We start from the raw sequence: 21,705 nt of genomic DNA on the forward strand, positions 1-21,705 counted from the left end.
GAGTTCCTGGGGGTGACAGATCCTAGATGCTCCACTCAAGCACAGAAAGTGTTATTAATAAAAATAAAATAAAAAAGTATAATTAATTTCTTTTTTCGATTTGTTGAGACCTTAACCCTGCTGTGTGGCCCATATGACCGTGAAATCTTTATTCTCCATCCCCTACCTCACAGATGCTGGGATTACAGTGTGTGCCGCTACATCTCTCTCAAAATTCCTTGTTGTAGCTCAACAGGTCTGATTTTACACTCTCAGCTACACAGGGAGACATAAGGGATTTCAAATTCCAACTGGCTTGGTTTGAGGGATTCTTGTTACTATCATAGCATAATAAACTGACAATTTTTTATTTTTTTTAAATTTATTTATTATGTATACAACTTTCTGCCTCCATTTATACCCACACACAAGAGGAGGGCGCCAGATCTCTTTACAGATGGTTTGGAGCCACCATATGGTTGCTGGGAATTGAACTCAGGACCTCTGGAAGAGCAGAGAGTGCTCGTAACCACTGACCCTCTCCAGCCCCACAATTTCTTATTTTTATTTTCAAAAAATAACATATCTTTGCTCACAGGACTTTCCTTCCTTTGCTGAAGGAAAGGTGTCTCATTAAGAAACCCAGGCTGGGGCTGGGCAATGATGGAGCATACCTAGAATCCAGCTCTTGGAAGGCAGAGGCAGGTGGAGCTCTGATTTCAAGGTCAGCTTATTCTACACTGTGAGTTCCAGGAGAGTAAGGGCTGTTTCAAAAAAAAAGAAAAGAAAGAAATAGGGCGAGAGAGAGGACAAGAGAGGGAAGGACAGCAAGAAGGAGAGAGAGAGCGTGGGAGAGCAAAAGAGAAAGAACAAGAGAGAAAAACAAGAAAAGGAGAGAGTGTTGGAGAGTAAAGGAGGGAAAGAGAAAGAGAAAAACAAGAGAGAGAGAAGAGATAGAACGAGAGAGACTAAGAGAGTGGAAGAGAAAAAGAGAGAAAGAAAGAAGAAGAAAGAGATCGCCAGGCTGTCGTGGCCACCCTTGTCCAGCAAGGAAGACGCGACCACCGGAGCTCTTCTCACTGCAGTTTATTCCAAGACCTTTTACAATTCTCTCTCTCCCCCTCTCTTTCCTCTCTCTCCTCTCTCTCTTTTTCCTCTCCCTTTCTTCTCTCTCCTTGGGCAAACCCTCTCCCAGCCCTTAAGAAGGCATGGTCTGCCAAGCCCGAACTGCCAGGAGAACACTGCCCATAGGTTCACGCATATGCAGGCAGCTGATAATCATTGCGTGATCATAGCATAGGTCAGGCCTTAACCATCTCAGGAGTTGATTATACAACTCCATCAGGTGTGACACCATGAAGCTTGCTACACTGGGCAGTGGTGCATGCCTTTAATTCCAGCACGTTGGAGGCAAAGACAGGTGGATCTCTGTGAGAGAGAGTGAGAGAGAGAGGGCTAGGGCTTCTCTCACCCTATAGCTCCAGGCTCTTCAGCACCCCTCGCACACACCAGTCCAGAAGGCGTGTGGTCAAGTTTATTACGACAGTGCTCCTACTTTCCCATCCCTGTATTATTTCCTTTCCAGACGCTCTCATTAAGTGCCTGACTAAAGCCTCTTGAAGGAAGAAGGGTTATTTTGGCTTGAGGCTCGAGGAGACACTGTCCACCATCACAGGAAGGCTTGGTGCCCAGTGGTTCCACAGTGGCAGAAACGCGAGGATGCTTGTTCACATGTCAGTGCCACCTATATTCAGGGCCAGTCAGTGTTCCTACCCCCCAGTTAATCCACTCTGGAATATTTACAGACACCCAAAAGTGTGCTCCCCTGGTGCTCTGGGCATTTTATGACCCATTTGAGTTTGGCAATTAAAATTAAGCATCACAGTGTCTTTCTGACTCAAGATTCTAGACATTCACTATAAACACTATAGAAAATAGGCAATTGTTGTGACAAGAATGGAATGTTTAATGTAACTTAGCCACTGATTGTGTTTCTACTTTACTATGAGGACTGGAGATGTAACAAGGTTAAATATATTTTGGTTCATATAACTACAAGGTAGGGAGCAAGGATTTGAACTTGAACTCTTTGAAGACCACAAGGCTTATTACTATGTTAAATATAGATTATAGTGTGTATATTTTCTCCTTAACCCCCTTTAAGACACGTTCTCCTGTACTACTGACTAGCATCAAACATGCTCTGGAACCGGCCTTGAAATTCTGAACCTCCTGCCTCTACCTCCTAAGAGTTTAGATTACTAGCATGCATGCAAAACACACCTGGCTCTTCTTTATGTTATTAATTTTGAAGACATATCTCACATGGCCCATGCCTGCCTAACTGAGGGAGGCCTTGTTTTGTTTGTCTGTTTGTGACACGCTTGCTACGTAGCTCAGGCTAACCTTGAATTGCCATCAGTGCCTTGTGTCTTTGTTCTTTTTTTGCCGGTATCTGCTCCAGACAAGTAACGCTACAGACATCCACCCTTGGAGAGAAGTTGAGCTGCCACCATGGAAGCAACAGGGGAGAGGCTGACCTACAATTTTATTTTCATGGGAAAATTTCCATGTTTAATGTAAAAGGCTCAAAGCATTGGATTATTTACATGTGGGATAGAAAAGATGGCAGCGCCCAAGCGTCTTCCTGAGGGGCTGTGAGAAGACAGTTCATTTAAACCCCATTTAATAGAGGGTTCCCGTTCAGAGGACGAGTTCATGATAGGCACCATTTTTCTTAGCCTCTTTAGTGCTGGGATTATGAACATGTGCCCCAATAACTGGCTAATTGTGTGTACTGGCTAGTCGTATATCAACCTGATAGACAAACCACAGTTATCTGAAAGGAGGGAAGATTAACGGAGAAGAAACCTCCATAAGATCCAGCTGTAAGGCATTTTCTTAACTAGTTAATCATAGGTGTGGGTCCAGCCCATTGTGGGTGGCTCCATCGATGGGCTGGTCGTCCTGGGTTTTATAAGAAAGGAGGTTGGGTAAGCCATAAGGAGCAAACCAGTACACAGTACTCCTTCATGTCTGCCCAGCCCACATCATATTCAACAATCTGCAATCCATTGCCATCAGTGCCTTGTGTCTTTGTTCTTTTTTTGCCGGTATCTGCTCCAGACAAGTAACGCTACAGACATCCACCCTTGGAGAGAAGTTGAGCTGCCACCATGGAAGCAACAGGGGAGAGGCTGACCTACAATTTTATTTTCATGGGAAAATTTCCATGTTTAATGTAAAAGGCTCAAAGCATTGGATTATTTACATGTGGGATAGAAAAGATGGCAGCGCCCAAGCGTCTTCCTGAGGGGCTGTGAGAAGACAGTTCATTTAAACCCCATTTAATAGAGGGTTCCCGTTCAGAGGACGAGTTCATGATAGGCGCCATATCCAGGCCCTTGATGCACGAGCACCAGCTTCAGATCAGGTCAGCCACATTCATGGGCATCTCGTCTATCTGGGTGGAGTAGTACTGTTCTATGTCCCTGAGGATGCGGATGTCATCATTCTTCACAAAATTGATGGCCACACCTTTGCGGCCGTATCGCCCTGATCGCCCGATTCTGTGAATGTACAGTTCTCTGTTGTTGGGCAGGTCGTAGTTAATGACGAGGGACACCTGAGGGACATCCAGGCCGCGATCCCAGACATCTGTAGAAATGAGCACACGGCTGGCACCAGAGCAGAACTCCTTCACGATGGACTCGCGCTCCTTCTGGGGCATGTCCCCGTGCGTGGATGACACAGTGAAGTTGGCTTCTCTCATCTTCTCTGTCAGCCAGTCAACCTTCTTCTTGGTGTTGCAGAAGATGACAGCCTGGGTGACGGTCAGCGTGTCGTAGAGGTCACACAGGGTGTCAAATTTCCACTCCTCTCTTTCCACCGCAACGAAGAACTGCTTGATGCCTTCCAGAGTCAATTCATCACGCTTCACCAAGATGCGGATGGGGTCGGTCATAAACTTGTTGGTCATCTCCAGGATCTCGTGAGGCAATGTGGCACTGATGAGAACCACCTGTGTGGCTGGCGGCAGGTGCCTGTACACATCGTAGATCTGCTCCTTGAAACCTCTGTTCAGCATTTCATCAGCCTCATCCAAAACCAACATCTTGATAGCCCGTGTCCTTAAACTTCTACGGCGAATCATATCAAAGACACGTCCCGGGGTGCCTGCCACAACATGTTGCCCATAGTCCAGCTTCCGGATGTCCTCCCCAACATTGGTGCCCCCAATGCAGGCGTGGCACTGTACGTTCATGTAGTCCCCCAGAGCCAGCAAACCCTTCTGAATCTGTACAGCTAACTCTCTTGTTGGAGCCAAGATCAAAGCCTGGGTTTCTCGAACCTGGATATCCAAGCACTGGAGGACTGAAATGCTGAAGGTGGCCGTCTTGCCGGTGCCAGACTGAGACTGTGCTATGACATCTCTCCCCTTAATTATCTGCTTCATAGCGCGCTGCTGGATTGCTGAAGGCTTCTCAAAGCCGTAGGCGTAGAGGCCGCGCAGTAGGTCCTCCCGCAGGCCCATGGTGTCGAACGTGGGGGTCACGTCCACCTCCTCGCTGCTCTCGAACTCCACTTTGGTCATGTCCTCCTCTTTGAGCAGCCGCTTCCGCGTGGAGCCCGACGTCGCCATCGTGGCCGTGGCCGCCAGGATTCCAAGTCCACCGAGAGATGAAGAGCGTGAGCGACAGAGGGCTGACCTACAAATTTTTAAAAGTTCAATACAGTGCCATGTAAATAATACAAGACACTGTCTCAAAAAGAATAAATTTAATTTTAAAATAAAATCATTATTTATGATGAGACTCTCAGGTTTCAGGTTTCTTTGGTATTGGACAAATACTTTTCTGAATATTGTATTTTCTTACACTCTAAATTTTGTTGTGCTTTTTATTTATTGGGACAGGGTCTCCTGGTCCACGTAGACCAGGATGCCCTCCAACTCACAGAGATATGCCTGTCTTGGCCTCCTAAATATTGGGATTAAAGATGTTTACCTCTAAAGCCCCGGCTTAAAACTTTTTTAAATGAAAAATTTCAGTCTTTTCTCAAGTCTGTTGCTAACATAAGAGTTATTTGGCATGTGTAAGCCAAGAAAACACAGAGCCGTCTGGCAAATAAACAGCAAACCAATACGCAAACCTAACCTACAGTTTCTCAGACTATTCTGCTGTTCCACTCCAGATTTAGGTCCAAAGAATATTTCTATCCTACACTACCATCGAAAAAGCACTATGGGAACTTATATTATTTTATTTTTTTGGTTTTTTGGGACAGGGTTTCTCTGGGGTTTTGGAGCCTCTCCTGGAACTAGCTCTTGTAGACCAGGCTGGTCTCAAGCTCACAGAGATCAGCCTGCCTCTGCCTCCCGAGGGCTGGGATTAAAGGCATCCGCCACCACCGTCCGGCACTATGGGAATTTTTAAAACAGTTTAAATTACACAAGTCATAGGTTGAAAGTAGAAAAGAATGTATAGGAAACATATTTACTTTATTTAAGACCAAAAAAGGCTGGATGGAGGTGCACACCCTTAATTCCAGCACTCAGGAGGCAGAGTCAGGGGGATCTCTGTGAATTTGGTGCCTGCCTGGGCAACAAAACGAGTTCTAGGACAGCTAGGGCTGTCACACAGAGAAACACTGTCTCAAAAATAAAAAAATAAAAACAAAACAGTCTAAGAGAAAAAGAAATGCTTTGGGTTGTCTCTGTTTGTTTTTGAAGATGACTCAACTTGAGAGAAAATGAGAAGCCTGCTGCAACAATACAGTCTGGGCTGCTAAGGATGAGGAGGTGAAGAGAATCTGGAGTAAGTCTCAATAAGCTGTAGCACAATTAACAAAAACACAGACACAGATATTGGGGTTCAACATGACGACCAGAAAGGCAACGCGGCCAGCCACTAGCACTTACCTCTCTGTCAGTTCCAGTATGGAGATCCTGCCTCCAGGAATCCTCAGAATGAGACTGGCTGAGCGCTGTCTCCTTCCTTTCTTATATTCCTCTCTAGAGCGGGGATTAAGGGCGTGCGCCACTACCGATTGGTTTCTATGTCAAACTAGTCTGGCTACTTGGATTAAAGGTGTGTGATGCCACTGTCTAGTCATTGAGGCTACCAGGGGGATTGTTTTACACTCCGAGATTTAGGCAAGCTTTATTTACTAAAATATAAATGAAATATCATTACACTAAGCAGTCTGACAGTGTGACCGCCTAGATCTAGTGCCCAGCAGGGTACCACATGCTCCTCTTTGATCTCATCAATACTGCCTAGACCAACATCTGAATCCATTTACTCACTGTAACAGGGGAAATCATTTCTTTCCAAGTTCACCTGAATGTGGAGCCAAACGTGTATCTATAAATGTCAGAAATCAGAGGCAGAGGTCACAGGAAGCAGTTCGGTGAGAAGGAAATGTCCAGCAGATTCGATCTCATGTGGGTGAAGACACGTAGAAAACACACCAGGGAGAGCCAGTGTTTAAGGCAGTGTTTAAAAGAATACAGTTTGTGTGTTGTTATTTCAGGTAAAGCTAGCCAGTGTTGGGAGGTGGGTGGCGAATTGCCGCCCTGCAGCTCCCACAACAGAGCAAGGCCCATCTGATTTAGGCAATCTCACAGTTGTGGTTTCCTATCCCAGGTGACAATAGTTTACTGTTAAGTTGACAGAAATTATTACTGTGTATATAGGAATGTACCTGTGGGACTCAGAGGCCAGTTTCATGGATTTTGCTCTCTCTCCTTTACATGGGTCCGAGATATCAAACTCAGGTTGGTATGCTGGTGTGGCACACAGTGCCTTTACCCCCACCGCACTGTCCTGTCCTCATCTTGAGCACCTACTCAGAAACATTCTAAGGAATAAGGAAAAGCTTCCTTGAGCCCTGACCTTGGATTACTTGGCCTTTGGATTTTCCATCGACAGCCAGGAAACACAAAGATTTAAGAACACAGTAAGCGGGGCCAGACGATGGTGGTGCATGCCTTTGAAACCAGCACTCAAGAGGGGGGCAGAGGCAGGAGGATCTCTGTGAGTTCAAGGCCAGCCTGGTCTAAAATAGCTAGTTCCAGGACAGGTTCCACTACATTCCCCATTACATCACTCATTGCAGTTGGGGACAGAAACAGGTGCTCAGTGAGAAGCACCTGTTCATGGGCATATACAAACCAGGCCTTCGCGTCCTTTCCAGGATGTCCAGGGCCTGGTTTTATGCACATCACAGTCTCGCTAATGCTTGGTTTGTCATTTTACTTCCTCTTAGAAATTCAGAACACCCTTTCTATCCAGGAACCAAGAGCTCTCAGTTCCATGCCCACAGCCTTGGGCGAGAGGATCTGTTCCTAAAGGGCCCCAAGGTCTTGCGGTGTGACCTATAAGGACTTGTAAGAAGGATGAGCTAAATGAACTGTCCATCCGAGGCAGTCTTCTCATCCCCTCTGCTATGTACCCTCTTTCCCGAGGCATCTCCCTGTCCAGCCATTCCTGCTCCTCAGGTAATTTAAAATAAAGTGGCTTGGCTCTCCCTGGTGTGTTTTCTACGTGTCTTCACCCACATGAGATCCATTCTTCTGGACATTTCCTTCTCACCTAACTGCTTCCTGTGACCTCTGCCTCTGATTTCTGACATTTATAGATACACATTTGACTCCATGTTCACGTGAACTTGGAAAGCAATGATTTCCCCTGTTACGGTGAGTAGAATGGGTTCAGATGTTGGTCTGAGGCAGTATTGATATCGCAGAGGAGCGTGTGGTGCCCTGGTCGGCACTAGATCTAGGCAGTCACACTGTCAGAATGCTTAGTGTAATGATATTTCATTTATATTTTAGGAAACAAAGCTTGCCTATAGATCAGAGTGTAAAACAAACATCCTGGTCAGCCTCATCGACCAGACAGTGGCATCACACACCTTTAATCCAAGTAGCCACACTAGTTGGTCATAGAAACTGGGCGGGAGTGGTACACGCCCTTTTCCCCGCCCTAGAGAGGAATATAAGACAGGAGGAGACAGCTCTGAGCCAGTCTCATTCTGAGGATTCCTGGAGGCAGGATCGCCACCATACTCGGACTGAAGGAGAGGTATGTGGTAGTGGGTAGCTGCTTTGCTTTTCTGGTCGTCATGTTGAACCCCAATATCTGTGTCTGTGTTTTTGTTCATTGTGCTACAGCTTATTGAGACTTACTCCAGATTCTCTACACCTCCTGATCCTTAGCAGCCCAGCCTGTATGGTTGCAGCAGGCTTCTCAGTTTCTCTGAAATTGAGTCATCTTCAAAAACAAACAGAGAACACCCAAAACCTTTATTTCTTTTTTTTGTTTGGTTTTTGAGACAGTATTTCTCTGTATAACAGTCCTAGCTATCCTAGAACTCACTTTGTTGCCCAGGCAGGCATCAAATTCACAGAGATCTGCCTGCCTCTGCCTCCTGAGTGCTGGGATTAAAGGTGTGTGCCACTACCTCCAGTCTTTCTTTTTTCTTATATAAAGTAAATATGTTTCCTATACATTCTTTTCTGCTTTAAACCCATGACTTGTATAATTAAACTCTTTTAAAAGTTCCCATAGTGCTTTTGCGACGTTAGTGTAGGATAGACATATTCTTTTGAGTGGAACAGCAGAAAGTCTGTGAATCTGCAGGCTTTGCTTGCATATTGGTTTGCTGTTTATTCGCCAGACGGCTTTGTGTTTTCTTGGCTTACACATGCCAAATAACTCTTATGTTAGCAACAGACTTAAGGAAAAGACTGAAATTTTTCATTTAGAAAAGTTTTAAGCCAGGGCTTGAGGGGTGAACATCTTTAATCCCAATATTTAGTAGGCCAAGACAGGCATATCTCTGTGAATTGGAGGGCATCCTGGTCTTCACGGACCAGGCCCTGACTCAAAATATAAAAAGCAAAACAATATTTAAGAGTGTAAGAAAGTAAAATACTCAGAAAAAGTATTTGTCAAATACCAAAGAAACCTGAGACATGAGAGTCTCATCGTAAATAATGATTTTATTTTAAAATTCAATTTATTCTTTTTGAGACAGGGTCTTGTATTATTTGCATTGCACTATATTGAACTTTTAAAAATTTGTAGGTCGGTGGCTTCTGCCCGTGCTGCTGTCATAGACGAGGGCGGCTGTTAGTGTGGCAGCTGTTGGTTCGCAGCAGCAGCGGCGGCTGAGGCAGAGGGCGAAGCGAAGGGGAGAAGCGGCAGTGGTGCCCGGCAGTAAAGGTGGTGCCCTGGGCCCGCAGCGGCAGCGAAGGCGGCAAAGATGGCGGACGTGCTCAGTGTCCTGCGACAGTACAACATCCAGAAGAAGGAGATCGTGGTCAAGGGAGACGAAGTCATCTTCGGGGAGTTCTTCTCCTGGCCCAAGAACGTGAAGACCAACTATGTCGTTTGGGGGACTGGAACGAAAGGCCAACCCAGAGAATACTACACATTGGAGTCTATCTTATTTCTACTTAATAATGTACACCTTTCTCATCCTGCTTATGTCCGATGTGCAGCTACTGAAAATATTCCTGTGGTTAGAAGACCTGACAGAAAAGATCTACTTGGATATCTCAATGGGGAAGCATCAACATCAGCCAGCATCGATAGGAGTGCACCCTTGGAAATAGGTCTTCAGCGGTGCACTCAAGTCAAAAGAGCTGCAGATGAAGTTTTAGCAGAAGCAAAGAAACCACGAATTGAGGATGAAGAGTGTGTGCGTCTTGATAAAGAGAGATTGGCAGCTCGTTTGGAAGGCCATAAAGAAGGGATTGTACAGACTGAACAGATTAGGTCTTTGTCTGAAGCCATGTCAGTGGAAAAAATTGCTGCAATCAAAGCCAAAATTATGGCTAAGAAAAGATCTACTATCAAGACTGATCTAGATGGTGATATAACTGCCCTTAAACAGAGGAGTTTTGTGGCTGCTGAGGTAGATGTGACCAGAGATATTGTCAGCAGAGAGAGAGTGTGGAGAACAAGAGCAACTATCTTACAAAGCACAGGAAAAACTTTTTCCAAGGACATTTTTGCAATTCTTCAATCTGTAAAAGACAGAGAAGAAGGGCGTGCCCCTGAACAGCGGCCTGCTCCAAATACAGCCCCTGTGGATCCTACTTTGCGTACAAAGCAGTCTATCCCAGCGGCCTACAACAGATATGACCAGGAGAGATTCAAAGGCAAAGAAGAAATGGAAGGCTTTAAGATTGATACTATGGGCACATACCATGGCATGACACTGAAATCCGTAACGGAAGGTGCATCTGCCCGTAAGACTCAAACTCCTGCAGCCCGGCCTGTACCTAGACCAGTTTCTCAAGCAAGACCGCCCCCAAATCAGAAGAAAGGATCACGAACGCCCATTATTATTATCCCTGCAGCTACCACTTCTTTAATAACTATGCTTAATGCAAAAGACCTTCTACAGGATCTAAAGTTTGTCCCATCAGACGAAAAGAAGAAACAAGGTTGTCAACGAGAAAATGAAACACTAATACAGAGAAGAAAAGATCAGATGCAACCAGGGGGCACAGCAATTAGTGTCACAGCACCTTATAGAGTAGTAGACCAGCCCCTGAAACTTATGCCTCAAGACTGGGATCGGGTTGTAGCTGTTTTTGTTCAAGGTCCTGCTTGGCAGTTCAAAGGTTGGCCATGGCTTCTACCCAATGGATCACCAGTTGACATATTTGCTAAAATTAAAGCCTTCCACCTCAAGTATGATGAAGTTCGTCTAGATCCAAATGTTCAAAAATGGGATGTAACAGTATTAGAACTCAGCTATTATAAGCGTCATTTGGATCGACCAGTTTTCTTACGTTTCTGGGAAACATTGGATAGATACATGGTCAAGCATAAAGCCCACTTGAGATTCTGAATCATTTGATTCCCCCTTTTCTGCAAACTTGGTTTAAGAAGCATGGATATAGCTTGATCTACAGACTGAAACCCAAGCTTTATGAATTCATCAAGAACTTGCAAATGAAGAAGACCACAGAGCAGTCTTTTATAAGACCTTGTTTGATGCTGTGTGCTTCAAAGGGGCATTTCCTCCCATCCATACAAGCCAATTTTTTGGCTTACAACTATTTTTTTATATTAGCCTTCTAGTCTGCAATGGAAATTGTATATTTTGATAGAAGCTTTTTCTCTATTGGTTAAATTAGCATTACTTAAAATTTGTTTCTTTTGAAATAAATGCAGGTTATAAAAAAAAATTGTAGGTCCGCCTCTCCCTCGTTACTGTCATGGTGGCAGCTCCACCACTCTCCAAAGCTGAATATCTGAAGCGTTACTTGTCTGGGGCACATGGCCTGCCAGGAAGGAAGAGTCCCTTCGGAAGAGGTACAAAAAAGGACCAAAGCCGGGAGGCACCACTGGCAATGGATTGCGGATTATTGATGATGATGTGGGCTGGGCAGTTATCTCTACTGCTAAGCCGGAAAAGGAGGAAGAAGAGGATGGAGATTTGCCTGTGGTGGCTGAGTTTGTGGATGAGCGTCCAGAAGAGGTAAAGCAGATGGAGGCCTTCTACTCCAGTGCCAAATGGAAGCTCCGGGGAGACTACAGTGAAGATGGATATTTCCATCATGATGAACGAGATCCAACTTCTCCTAGGAGGTCCCGTCATGACACCCCAGATCCATCTCCTCCCAGGAGGTCCCGTCATGACACCCCCGATCCAATTCCTTCCAGGAGGGCTTGTCGTGACACCCCAGATCCATCTCCTCCCAGGATGGCCCATCATTATACCCCAGATCCCTTTCCCCCAAGGAGATTCCGTCATGACTCCGACACCTCTCCTCCTAAAAGGCTCTGCCATGACTCACATGCTTCTCTCCTCAGGAAGCCTTCAGGTGTATCCCCTAGGAGAGGCTATCCTGGTTCCTCGGGTGTCTCTCCCCCCAGAAGGGTCCATAACCACTCTCCTGACACAGCCACACATAGGAGGACTTTTGACACTTCAGACCCACAGCCTCTCAGGAGGGCCCGTCATGACACCCCAGATCCATCTCCTCCCAGGAGGGCCCGTCATGACTCCCCAGATCCATCTCCTCTCAGGAGGGCCCGTCATTACTCCCCGGATTTGGAGCTGCCCAGAACTAAGAGTAGTAAAGCTGCACCCTCCAGCAAGACTGTACTTCAGAGGGGGCTGGGACCCTCTCACTTGTCACTCTCCAAGGTCAGCAAGTGTGGGCAGGACTCTGATGACCTTTCTCAGCGGAAATGGCAGCTTGCTCCTCAGGTGTCTGCCAAAAAGCCTCTGATTCAGATCTTTGTCCTCCATGGCAAACACAAACTCCAGGACACCAGGATTCTGCCTCAGATCTGTCACTGCCACGGAAGAGACAGAGGCGCCGGAGCTCTGACTCTGACCTCTCTCCACCCCGGAGAAGACAGAGGACCAAATCTTCTGATTCGGATCTCTCTCCTCCTCGAAGGAGTCCCCATCCCGGGAGGAAGACTGCACGCATGTATTCCTGAGCAAAATCTGGGCTGGTGCCCGATGTCCAGCGGGAGCAGCAGGAACGCCAAAAACAGGACCGAGACAACACAGCCCTTGGAGCTCAGTTTGAATTCACTGAAACTGTATTTCGAGACAAGTCTGGTCAGAAGAGGAATTTGAAGCTGGAATGCCTGGAGCAGAGGAGAAAAGCAGAGAAGGACTCAGACAGAGATGAGCTCTATGCCCAGTGAGGCAAAGGGCTTGCTCAGAGCCGGCAACAGCAGCAGAATGTAGAGGATGCCATGAAGGAGATGCAGAAGCCTCTGACCCGCTGTGTCGATGATGAAGATCTGGATCAGATGCTGAGAGAACAAGAAAGAGTGGGGGACCTGATGGCCGACTTCATTAAGAAGAATAAGGCTGAGGAGAACAAGCACAAGAAAGCAAGGCCTCGCTGTAATAGTCCTGCACCTCCTCTCAATAGATTCAGTATCTGGCCTGGCTACCACTGGGGTGGAGTGGACAGATCCAATGGCTTCGAACAGAAGCGCTTTGCCTGGCTCGCCAGCAAGAAAGCTGTGGAGGAGCTTGCCTACAAGTGGAGTGTGGAGGACATGTAGCTTCTCCGAGGCTGTGCGGTGCTGTGGTGGTGGTGGTCCAGGACAGCCCGACATCCAGCTCTAATGCTTGTCTTGCTAGACACAGACCAGCAACTCGCGGTCAGTTCTGCCCTTTGGACTAGGCACCTACCCTTGTCTGTGTCCTTGTTGTCAGTTGACTGACTGACAGCGACTTCTCTATCCCAGGGCTTGTTCTTTGCCAGTTCTTTCCATTTTATTTTTAAAAATAAACACAGATTGCCTGCTTGCCCTCACCTTGCAGTAAGACCATTTCCTCACTGGCATTAGAGAATTCTTCATCCCATTTCCAGCATCGATTAAAGAGCAGTCGGCACGTCTAACCTCCTGGACTGAGCCAAGAGAAGACAAATCCTAGTTTTTTAATTTTGGATCCAGTTTAACCTGCAAACTGCCTCCAGGAGAAATGTCACAGGACACCATAGACCAGAGCTGGGACTATGAACTGTTGAACATGCAGAATTTCTCCTGCAAGTAGACCATCCGCAACTTCCGTTTTACTCTGGAGGAAACGAGGGACAGTATTAGAAGCCCAACTTTCTCAACAGGAGACGATAACAAATGGTGTTTGAGAGTTCACCCTAAGGGGGTCAATGAAGAAAGCTCAGATTACCTGTCAGTTAACATAGAGTTGCTCAGCTCTCCAAAGAGTCCCATTATGGCACAGTTCAAGTTTTGGATCCTAAACGCCAAAGGAGAAATAAACGAACATAAGACTAGCCGGATAGAATTCAGTTTCCTACCAGGCTACCCAAGGGGTTACAAAATGTTCATCCTTCGAGATTTCCTCTTAGACCATTCTCATGGATTTCTCCCTGAAGACCAGTTCACCCTCTTCTGCATTGAGATCCTGGTCCCGTACTCCTAGAGTAATCCTGACGACAGCACGGAGCCGAGAATCCAGGTTCCCGAAGCCCCATTAGGAGATGATCTAGGAGCGCTGCGGAAGAATTCGAGCTTCACAGACTGCTGCCTGGTGGTAGCTGGCCAGGAATTCCAGGCTCACAAGGCTGTCTTAGCTGCTCACTCCCCAGTTTTCAGAGCCATGTTTGAACATGACACGGAGGAGAGCAGAAAGAATCGTGTTGAGATTCATGACCTGAAACCTGGAGTCTTCAAGGCAATGATGGACTTCATTTACACTGGGAAGGAACCAGTCCTCCACAGCATGGCAGATGCTGCGCTGGCAGCTGCTGACAAGTATGGCCTGGAGCATTTGAAGGTCATGTGCGAGAGTGCCCTCTGCAGGGACCTCTCTGTGGAGAATGCTGCCCACACTCTCTTCCTGGCTGACCTCCACAGCACAGGGCAGCTGAAAACACAGGTGCTGAATTTTATTACAGCTCATGCTTCCGAGGTCTCTCAGACCACAAGCTGGAAGTTAATGGTGGATTCATGCCCCCACTTGGTGGCTGAAGCATACGGGTCCCTGGCTTCTGCTCAATGCAATTTACTGGAGCCCCCTCTCAAACGTCTGAAGCAATCCCATGAACCTCTCACCGGTACCCTACATGTGTATCCCAGAAGCAGTGGTCAGTGTTGATACCGATGACTCCTGGGTAGACTATGGGATACATAGAGCAATTACAGCAACTCTGCGGAAAGACATCAAAGTTAGTAGTGTTTTAATACATTTATTAATGCCTTGAAAAAAATAAACACATATTTATTTTTTGTAAAAAAATAAGTAATAAATAAAATTTATGTCTAAGATGTGCGTGGTAGCGCATGCCTTTAATCCCAGTGCTGAGGAGGCAGAGGCAGGTGTATCTCTGTGAGTTCGAGGCCAGCCTGGTCTATAATTTCAATTCCATATGAGAATATCTGAGAACACAGCTATCGGGCTAACATGCTGGAAAATGGCTGATTGAGAAGCTCTTTTCTCACGTTCAGCCACAAAGGACACACAGATCCTCTGCAAAGATAGTCCCTAGGGGGCCTGGGTATCTCTGCACAGCCTTGGCTGTCCTGGAATTGAAATTATAGACCAGGCTGGCTTCAAACTCATCGATATCACCTGCCTCTGCTTCCTCACTGCTGGGATTAAAGGCGTGTGCTCCCACCGCTGACCGTTAGCCCACTGAGTTTTAAATTCACTCTCACTTCAGCTTTCAGGATATCTTCAAAAGCAAGAACCAGATTCTTTGCCAGAATAGAATGTGAATGGCCTCTCCTCAATTCTCAGCACAGTCCTCTCTGAATCCTCACAAAGAGGAAGGGAAGTGGAAGAGAAAGAGAGACAAAGACAGAAACAGGGAAGAGAGAGAGAGGAGAGAGTGAGAGAGAGAAAAGGAGAAGAGAGAGAAAGAGAGAAAGAAAGAAAGAAAGAAAGAAAGAAAGAAACCCAGGCTGATCTCAGACTTCAGAGTTTCCTGCCTCAGCCTCTGGAGTGCTGAAATAATATCTGTGTTCCACCACACCCAGCTCAAACATTTTTCAAGAGGGAGGAGAAAAGTTTTTGGTTTGTTTTCAGTAAGGAAATGTCTTAGGGTTTCCATTGCTTTCAGCGAAATGCCAGAAGCAAAAACCAAGTTGGGGCTGTATCGGCGTAAATAAATGCAATGCAGATACTAAAGAATATTTACACTTTAATGATAAACTTACAGAACCGAAGTTCCAGCGTGGCACAGGAGGTAGGAAGGAAAGGGCCGGAGCCGCCTCCCGCGTGCCCATTTATTCGTAGGCATTCGCCCGAGGCAAACCCCGGCCCCTCAAGGGGCTGTCTTAACCCTACATCTCCCCCTTTTGTCTAAATAAGACAGAACTAAACCAAATATAACTATAAACAATAATAACAAATGATAAATATAACAAACAATATTGAGAACAAAAGTTTTGCTAGACATTCTATCTCAATGAGTCTAAATAATGTAGAGAGTAACTACTATTAAATAATCTTCAACTCCATCAAAGATCTGAGAAGGGAATAAATATTACTTAACAAATGAGAGATATCCAAAATGTGCAACAAATGACAGAGACAACTGACTACCTGGGCAATCACCCAAAGTCTCGTTTGCAATGTTGAGTCAACCAACTTTGGCTAGGGCCTAACATAACTGACATATCATTATCAAATGCAAGGAACTTTCTTAGAATTATCCTACCCTGTCTTGGCAAGATAAGACAATCCTGTTTCATATCTTAGTCAGTAGTTGAGGTATGGGTTTTTCTTAACCCAAAGGCCAGTTCTGCCAAGAAGACAAGCTCCCAGTGGAGTGTCTTTGGTGCTCAACGTTCTCTCGGGAGTAGAGTGGCATTGCCAGGAGTAATTGTGTCTCGATGGCACAGAATTCTAGGTTAGATTAAAGGCCATGTTCTACAGCTCTTCAAAGAGGCTGAAGATTATACTATCTATACTAAATATCATCTCTATGTATCTAAAAGACCTGATTAACCTAAAAATAAATATGACAAACATCTAATTCTCAATACCTATCTAATTTGAAAACTAAGAGAATAAACAACTGTGCATAGTGAAGACAATGATCTTCACCTGTAAACAATGTCATTACACATCAAAATGTAAACAATGTTATTACATAAATAGTACCAGAGGTAGAAATGTACATTGTGATATGATAGATGTATCCATATAATATAAGCGTACTCTTATACAAAAATAGAGGTAGGCATACTCACATTCAATATTCAATATATCAATATACAAGAAACAGTACCAATATAATTTTCTAAAAACAGTAAGTCACAAATACCAATCATCCCATCAAACCAGTTAATCCCCCCCTTTTTTTATATACCCCTAATTCCATACAATATCTCCCCATCTTCTCAACCCTAAACCAACCACTAAAAGATGTCCCTAACCCTGTGGGCAAACTCTGTTGGGAGAGGGGACGTCGTCCTCTTAGATTCCTTCTAGCTGACATGGGGGCGACGTTCTTCTTAGGGGCCCCTGTGAAAGCAAATGATGGTAAAATTCCCAAATTAACCTTTGACTTAAGAAAATTATAACTAGTCTCTGAGCGTTTTGAGAAGGTCCAGCCAGAGTGTTGTCAAAAATGTGCATCATTTGAAATTGTCTCTTGCAGTTGGTACCAAAAAACAGGTCTAATATTAGCGCTTAAAAAAAAATTCATGACGTCATAAAAGCCAGATTGAGTTGATGTTGTGGGGCCCCATCTTCATCCTGGAATCTTCAAAGATTACTGTAGGAAAATATGTTGCTTGTTATGGGAAATTTAAACATTAACAACAAGGATATATACTGACATATAAAGAAAGACACAGATATGAGGAAAGGCAAAGAAAGTTTATCAAATATAAAATTATTCTTATTCTGTCCCATTTCATGGCTCCTGACCTGAGACAGAAACTCTGAAATATCTCTTATCAACAGGCTGGAATTGAAGAGGGACTGAGCCATAGTCCAACTCCAAAACCAGCTCTACACATTTATAAAGAAGTGTTCAATAAAACATATAAATACATATATAAAAAAATCAATACTTACAGTATATATAGAATTTTATTGTTGATACTCAGTGGGCCGTAACTATTTTCCATCCATCAGTAATTAAATATTCAGGGTCCCTTAAATTCTTTGAAGATGAGTATTTTCCTGTAGAGATAAAAAAAGAACCCTGCCCCCAACCTATCTGTAATCCTTATCATCAGAATGCCCGTCATCCTTGTGAATGAATTGTTATTTATCTTTTCCAAGTGACTTCTCTTCTTCAAACTGAACATTTATTAATTTTGACGGTATCCATAATTTTTCCTCACCTGTGGAGATAAGAGCAAAACCCCTTCCCCAATGCAGCACATCTCCTGGCTTCCATTGTGAGGTGAGCACATCCTTGAAATAAACTGGTTGATTTAGTTCAGCAGACTTTTCCATTATCCAATGTCTTTCTGCAGCCGTCGTTCCCTTCTCATTAGCGTTGAGAAAATTCAAGGTTAACAAAGCATTATTTCTGGGGTGTTTTCCACCCCTTTCTGTTTGTTCAACATATACTTTATAGTTCGATTTGATCTTTCTATGACTGCTTGACCTGTAGGATTGCATGGTATACCTGTAACATGCTTGATATTGTAATAATCAAAAAACCGTTTCATTTTCCTAGAGACATAAGCAGGACCATTATCTGTCTTTATTTGTGTAGGTATACCCATGATAGCCATGACTTCTAATAAATGAGTGATTACTGAATCAGTTTTTTCTGAACTTAAAGCAGTTGTCCATTGAAAGCCTGAATAAGTGTCAATGGTGTGATGAACATACTTCAATTTGCCAAATTCTGCAAAATGGAACACATCCATCTGCCAGATTTCATTCCTGTGGGTGCCCTTTGGATTAGCCCCTGCTGGCAGTGGTGTTTGGTTATAGAAAGAACAGGTAGGGCATTTCTTTACAATCTACTTAGCTTGTTGCCATGTAATTGAAAACTTTTTCTTCAAACCTTTGCTATTAACATGATGTTTTTTATGAAATTCCGAGGCTTGTAGCACACTACCAATCAATAATTGATCAATTTCTGCATTACCTTGTGCTAGAGGATCTGGCAGACCCGTATGGGATCGGATGTTTGTTATGTACATAGGGCAAAGCCTGTTCCTGATCAAATCTTGAACCTGGATAAACAATGAAGTTAGTTCTGTATCATCAGGTATAAATTCAGCAGTTTCAATATGTAAAATAACTCTTTCTGTGTATTGTGAATCAGTAACTATATTAATAGGTTCTTTAAAATCTCTTAGTACCATAAGAATGGCATATAATTCTGCCTTCTGGACAGAATCATAAGGACTTTGTTCCACCTTACCCAAGTCTTCTGATTTGTAACCTGCCTTCCCTGATTTATTGGCATCAGTATAGAATGTACAGGCTCCAGTTATTGGAGCATCACGGATGATTCGAGGAAGGATCCAAGAAGTTCTCTTTATGAAGTTAAGCCGCTTGCTTTTTGGATAGTTGTTATTAATGTCCCCCCAAAAATTAGCACAAGCTCTTTGCCATGGTTCATTATCTTCCCATAATTTCTTTAGTTCATCAGCAGTGAAAGGCACTATAATTTCTGCTGGGTCTATGCCTGCCAGTTGACGAAGTCTCAGCTTGCCTTTTATAATTAACTCAGAGACTTTTTCCACATAAGTTTTCAGTTTCTTACTTGGTTTATGTGGTAAAAAGATCCATTCCAAGATAATATCATCTCTCTGCATTAAAATTCCTGTAGGAGAAATTTTTGACGGTAATATGACGAGAATACAATCAAGCTCTGGATTCACTCTGTCCACATGTGCCTGTTGTAATTTCTCCTCAATCATTGTCAGTTCCTTTTCTGCTTCAGCTGTTAATTCTCTGGGACTGTTTAAATCTTTATCACCATCCAAGGCTTTGTTCAAATGAATTATTAGATCAGGTGTTATTCCAATAGCTGGTCGTAGACTGGAAATGTCTCCTAACAGTCTTTGAAAGTCATTAAGAGTCCGTAGGCGATCCCTCCGAATTTGTGTCTTCTGTGTCTTAATTTTTTGCAAACCTATTCTATAACCTAAATAATTAACAGAATCTCCCTTCTGAATCTTTTCAGGAGCAATTTGCAATCCCCATTTAGGTAAAAGTATCTTTATTTCTTCAAACAATCTGTTCAAGGTATCCATGTTTGAATCGGATAACAAGATGTCGTCCATGTAATGGTATACTATAGATTTGGGAAATTTCTTGCGTATTATTTGCAATGGTTGGTTCACAAAATATTGGCACAGGGAGGGGCTATTTAACATACCCTGGGGGAGAACGGTCCAGTGGTACCTCCTCGAAGGTTGAGAATTGTTATAGGTAGGCAGTGTGAAGGCAAATTTTTCTCTATCTTCTTTTTGCAAAGGTATAGTGAAAAAACAATCCTTTAAATCAATACTATGAGAGGCCATCCTTTTGGTAATAAAGAGGGCAAAGGAATTCCAGATTGCAGAGGGCCCATAGGTTGAATAACCTTGTTGATGGCCCTGAGATCTGTCACCATTCTCCATTTACCTGATTTTTTCTTAACCACAAATACAGAAGAATTCCAAGGGCTGGTAGATTCTTCTATATGTCCAGCATCTAATTGTTCTTGTACCAGCTGTTCTAAAGCCTGTAACTTTTCCTCAGATAAAGGCCATTGCTTTGTCCATATTGGTTTCTCAGTCAACCATTTTAGAGGCAAGGCTGTTGGTATCTCTGAAGGGACATCAATTGCTTGTTCTTGTACAGCCCGAATGGCCGGTTTTCTCCGTTTGTAATATCTTTTAATATTATTCTCAGAAATATAGGCTCTAGATTTAGCAGGAATGTTAATTTCGGTATTCCATTGTTGTAGTAGGTCACGACCCCATAAATTCATTGCGATATTGGCTACATATGGCTTTAATTTTTCTATTTGTCCCTCTGGCGCTATACATTCAACCCATCTCGTGCTCTGCCTTACTCGAGATAGGGTTCCAATTCCCAGGAGCTGAACATTTACATTCTGAAGAGGCCAATACGGATGCCAAGATTCTGGGGTAATGATACTTACATCAGCACCTGTGTCCAGCAGGCCAGTAATAAAAATGCCATTTACACACACTCTCAGTTTAGGTCTTTGATCATTTATAGAAGTTTGCCAAAACACACGTAACTTATCTTTCTGATCATTATTGCTTTTAACAGTAGGCATGGGGCTTCCTAATTGTCCTGATGAGGCACGTTCTCTGCAGAAACTGGAAATGACTGAACCATGTTTGCCATGGGGGCCTGTGAGGCCCCCCTCTCCCGTTTCCCGGCTGTATCAGGTTGCCTTGTCTATCTCTTGTAGACCTGCATTCATTCATCCAATGTCTGCCCTTTCCACATCTTCTACATAAATCTGAAGGCTGAGTCCTCCTATTTCTGTTATTTCTAGAAGACGCAATATTATTATTATTTCTGAAAGATGCATTATTATTATTATTATTATTATTATTATTTCTGAAAATCTGTTGTCTACAATTCCTTTTCATATGACCCATTTTGCCACAATTAAAACATTTGGTATTCTGGTGTCTCCTTTTACCATTGGAAATTGCTTCTTCTACCCATGCTTCAGTGCCATAATCAAATGTATCAACATTGAGTGTATGCAAGACCCATTCTTCCAAGGGCGCTGATCTGAGCTTTAAAGGACCCAAAATCCTTTTGCATTCCACATTTGCATTTTCATAAGCCAAAGACTCAATCATTATACGTCTTGCTTCTGGGTCAGATATCCCTATTTGTACAGCCTTAGTTAATCTTGGTAAAAAGTCACTAAAGGGTTCTCTCTGACCCTGTTTAACTCTGACAAATGATTCCATTCTCTGTCCTGGGTCTTGTACCCTGTCCCAAGCCCTTAAGGCTGCTGTAGTACACATGGAGAGTGTGTTTTCATCCAAATTAGCTTGTTCCTGAGGATCGGAAAAGAGCCCTTCACCTAGAATTTGATCTAGGGAAATGTCAATTCCCTTCACTTTTTCCTGCTGTTCTAAGAGTCTAGCCTCTTGCCTGAATAAGCATTTCCATTTCAATTGCGGTCCACTCTCAAGTACCGCAGAGCTCAGCTGGAGCCAGTCCAAGGGGGTTGCTCTGCTTGTCGTGGCCCAAGATCTTAGCATCTCTTTAACAAAAGAGGCTTGCATCCCAAAAGTCATG

General features: G+C 44.0%; 2 protein-coding genes and 2 pseudogenes across 2 annotated transcripts; 3 read left to right on the forward strand and 1 right to left on the reverse strand.

Moving 5' to 3' along the window:
- Positions 1 to 3,403: 3,403 nt before the first annotated feature.
- On the reverse strand, positions 3,404 to 4,633 carry LOC121448870 (eukaryotic initiation factor 4A-III-like). The gene has a single exon (XM_041653129.1). The coding sequence runs from the start codon at positions 4,619 to 4,621 to the stop codon at positions 3,404 to 3,406; it is 1,218 nt and encodes a 405-aa protein (XP_041509063.1). The 5' UTR covers positions 4,622 to 4,633.
- A 4,616-nt stretch (positions 4,634 to 9,249) lies between these two features.
- On the forward strand, positions 9,250 to 10,848 carry LOC121448852 (parafibromin-like). The gene has a single exon (XM_041653103.1). The coding sequence runs from the start codon at positions 9,250 to 9,252 to the stop codon at positions 10,846 to 10,848; it is 1,599 nt and encodes a 532-aa protein (XP_041509037.1).
- Positions 10,849 to 11,218: 370 nt separating this feature from the next.
- Positions 11,219 to 13,158, forward strand: LOC121448843 (annotated as a pseudogene).
- LOC121447847 lies at positions 13,101 to 14,598 on the forward strand (annotated as a pseudogene).
- Positions 14,599 to 21,705: the final 7,107 nt, after the last annotated feature.

This window comes from Microtus oregoni, unplaced genomic scaffold (genome assembly GCF_018167655.1).
Source record: "Microtus oregoni isolate MIOR12 unplaced genomic scaffold, Mior012 000005F_ref0000423, whole genome shotgun sequence".
Classification (NCBI taxonomy): Eukaryota; Metazoa; Chordata; class Mammalia; order Rodentia; family Cricetidae; genus Microtus; species Microtus oregoni.